This window comes from Notothenia coriiceps, unplaced genomic scaffold, assembly GCF_000735185.1.
Source record: "Notothenia coriiceps isolate Sejong01 unplaced genomic scaffold, NC01 NC01_scaffold00016216, whole genome shotgun sequence".
Classification (NCBI taxonomy): Eukaryota; Metazoa; Chordata; class Actinopteri; order Perciformes; family Nototheniidae; genus Notothenia; species Notothenia coriiceps.
Window position 1 is genome coordinate 57,250 of NW_011348917.1, and position 1,191 is coordinate 58,440.

A 1,191-nucleotide genomic window follows, 5' to 3' on the forward strand; every position below is an offset into this window, starting at 1 on the left:
ATGGGTCAAAAACCGAGTAACTTAGATAAGGAGGTGACTCTCCAACACATGCAGGAACTCTACCTCAAATTTGCCACAGATTGTCCGAGTGGAAACCTGCACCTGCACGAATTCAAGAAAATATTCGGAATAAACAGCAAATCCACGGAAGAAGAATGCGCATTCATGGACAATGTTTTCAGATCCTTCGACACGAACCATGTAATGTAACAGTGTCTTCTTGAGTGTGTGGTATTGAATATAAATATACAATATTTTAAATAATGCATTGCTGGATGAAGTGATGTTGACTAATCACTTTGACCCATTCATTTAGCATTTTATGAGTTTCTGTGTGACTGATCTATCCTGCTTTTCCTCAGGACGGTCATTTGGACTTCATGGAGTACGTGGCAGCTATTCATCTTGTCCTTCGTGGGAAACTAGAAGACAAATTGAGGTGGTCGTTTAAAGTTTATGACAGAAATGGAAACGGCTGCCTGGACAGACAGGAAGTGAGACACATTGTCAAAGTAAGTATTCAGTTGTTTTATTTAAGATTTAATATCTTATTTTCATACTTTTCCTGTAGAATATAGTTTGGATTTGGCAAACCTTTTTGACATTGCTTTCCAACGGGACACTGTGTTGGTCTACTTGTTTCCACTCTTGGTAAATAATTAATACAATTCAACAACCCCTATTTCTATCCAAAATTACACATGCAATGCAGCTGGTTTCATCACTAAAATGGAGGACTACGGAAAAGCTTTAAGTACAGTCTCACTATATACATATCTTTCAGTCCAAATGGAGGTCATATTATTAGATTATTAAGGTTTCAAAATATGTTTTATTTGTAAAGTTTATTGTAATTTATTGTGAAGTCCCTTTAATTTTATTTTAAAATGCATTTTCATTTTGAAGCTACTCTATATTTTAGACTTGACTTCATACATTATTTTAGATACATTATTACATTTATTTTATACGTTGTTGTACCAGTATTTATGTGCAGGAAGAATAGCTGTCTACCTGCTACCTTTCTCTGTGGTGTGTGTGTGTAGTTGTGTGTTATCAGTGTGTAGTTGTGTTATCAGTGTGTAGTTGTGTTATCAGTGTGTAGTTGTGTGTTATCAGTGTGTAGTTGTGTTATCAGTGTGTAGTTGTGTGTTATCAGTGTGTAGTTGTGTTATCAGTGTGTAGTTGTGT

At 35.4% G+C, this 1,191-nt stretch overlaps 1 protein-coding gene across 1 annotated transcript in view; it reads left to right on the forward strand.

Annotated features, from left to right (window-relative positions):
* The window catches only part of LOC104949446 (guanylyl cyclase-activating protein 2-like), a 7,460-nt gene continuing 6,269 nt past the window's right edge, over nt 1–1,191 (forward strand). Inside the window, exons 1-2 of the mRNA XM_010775805.1 lie at nt 1–201; nt 363–512. Of these exons, the coding sequence (XP_010774107.1) occupies nt 1–201; nt 363–512 (351 nt within the window). The remainder of the gene's footprint in view (nt 202–362; nt 513–1,191) is intronic.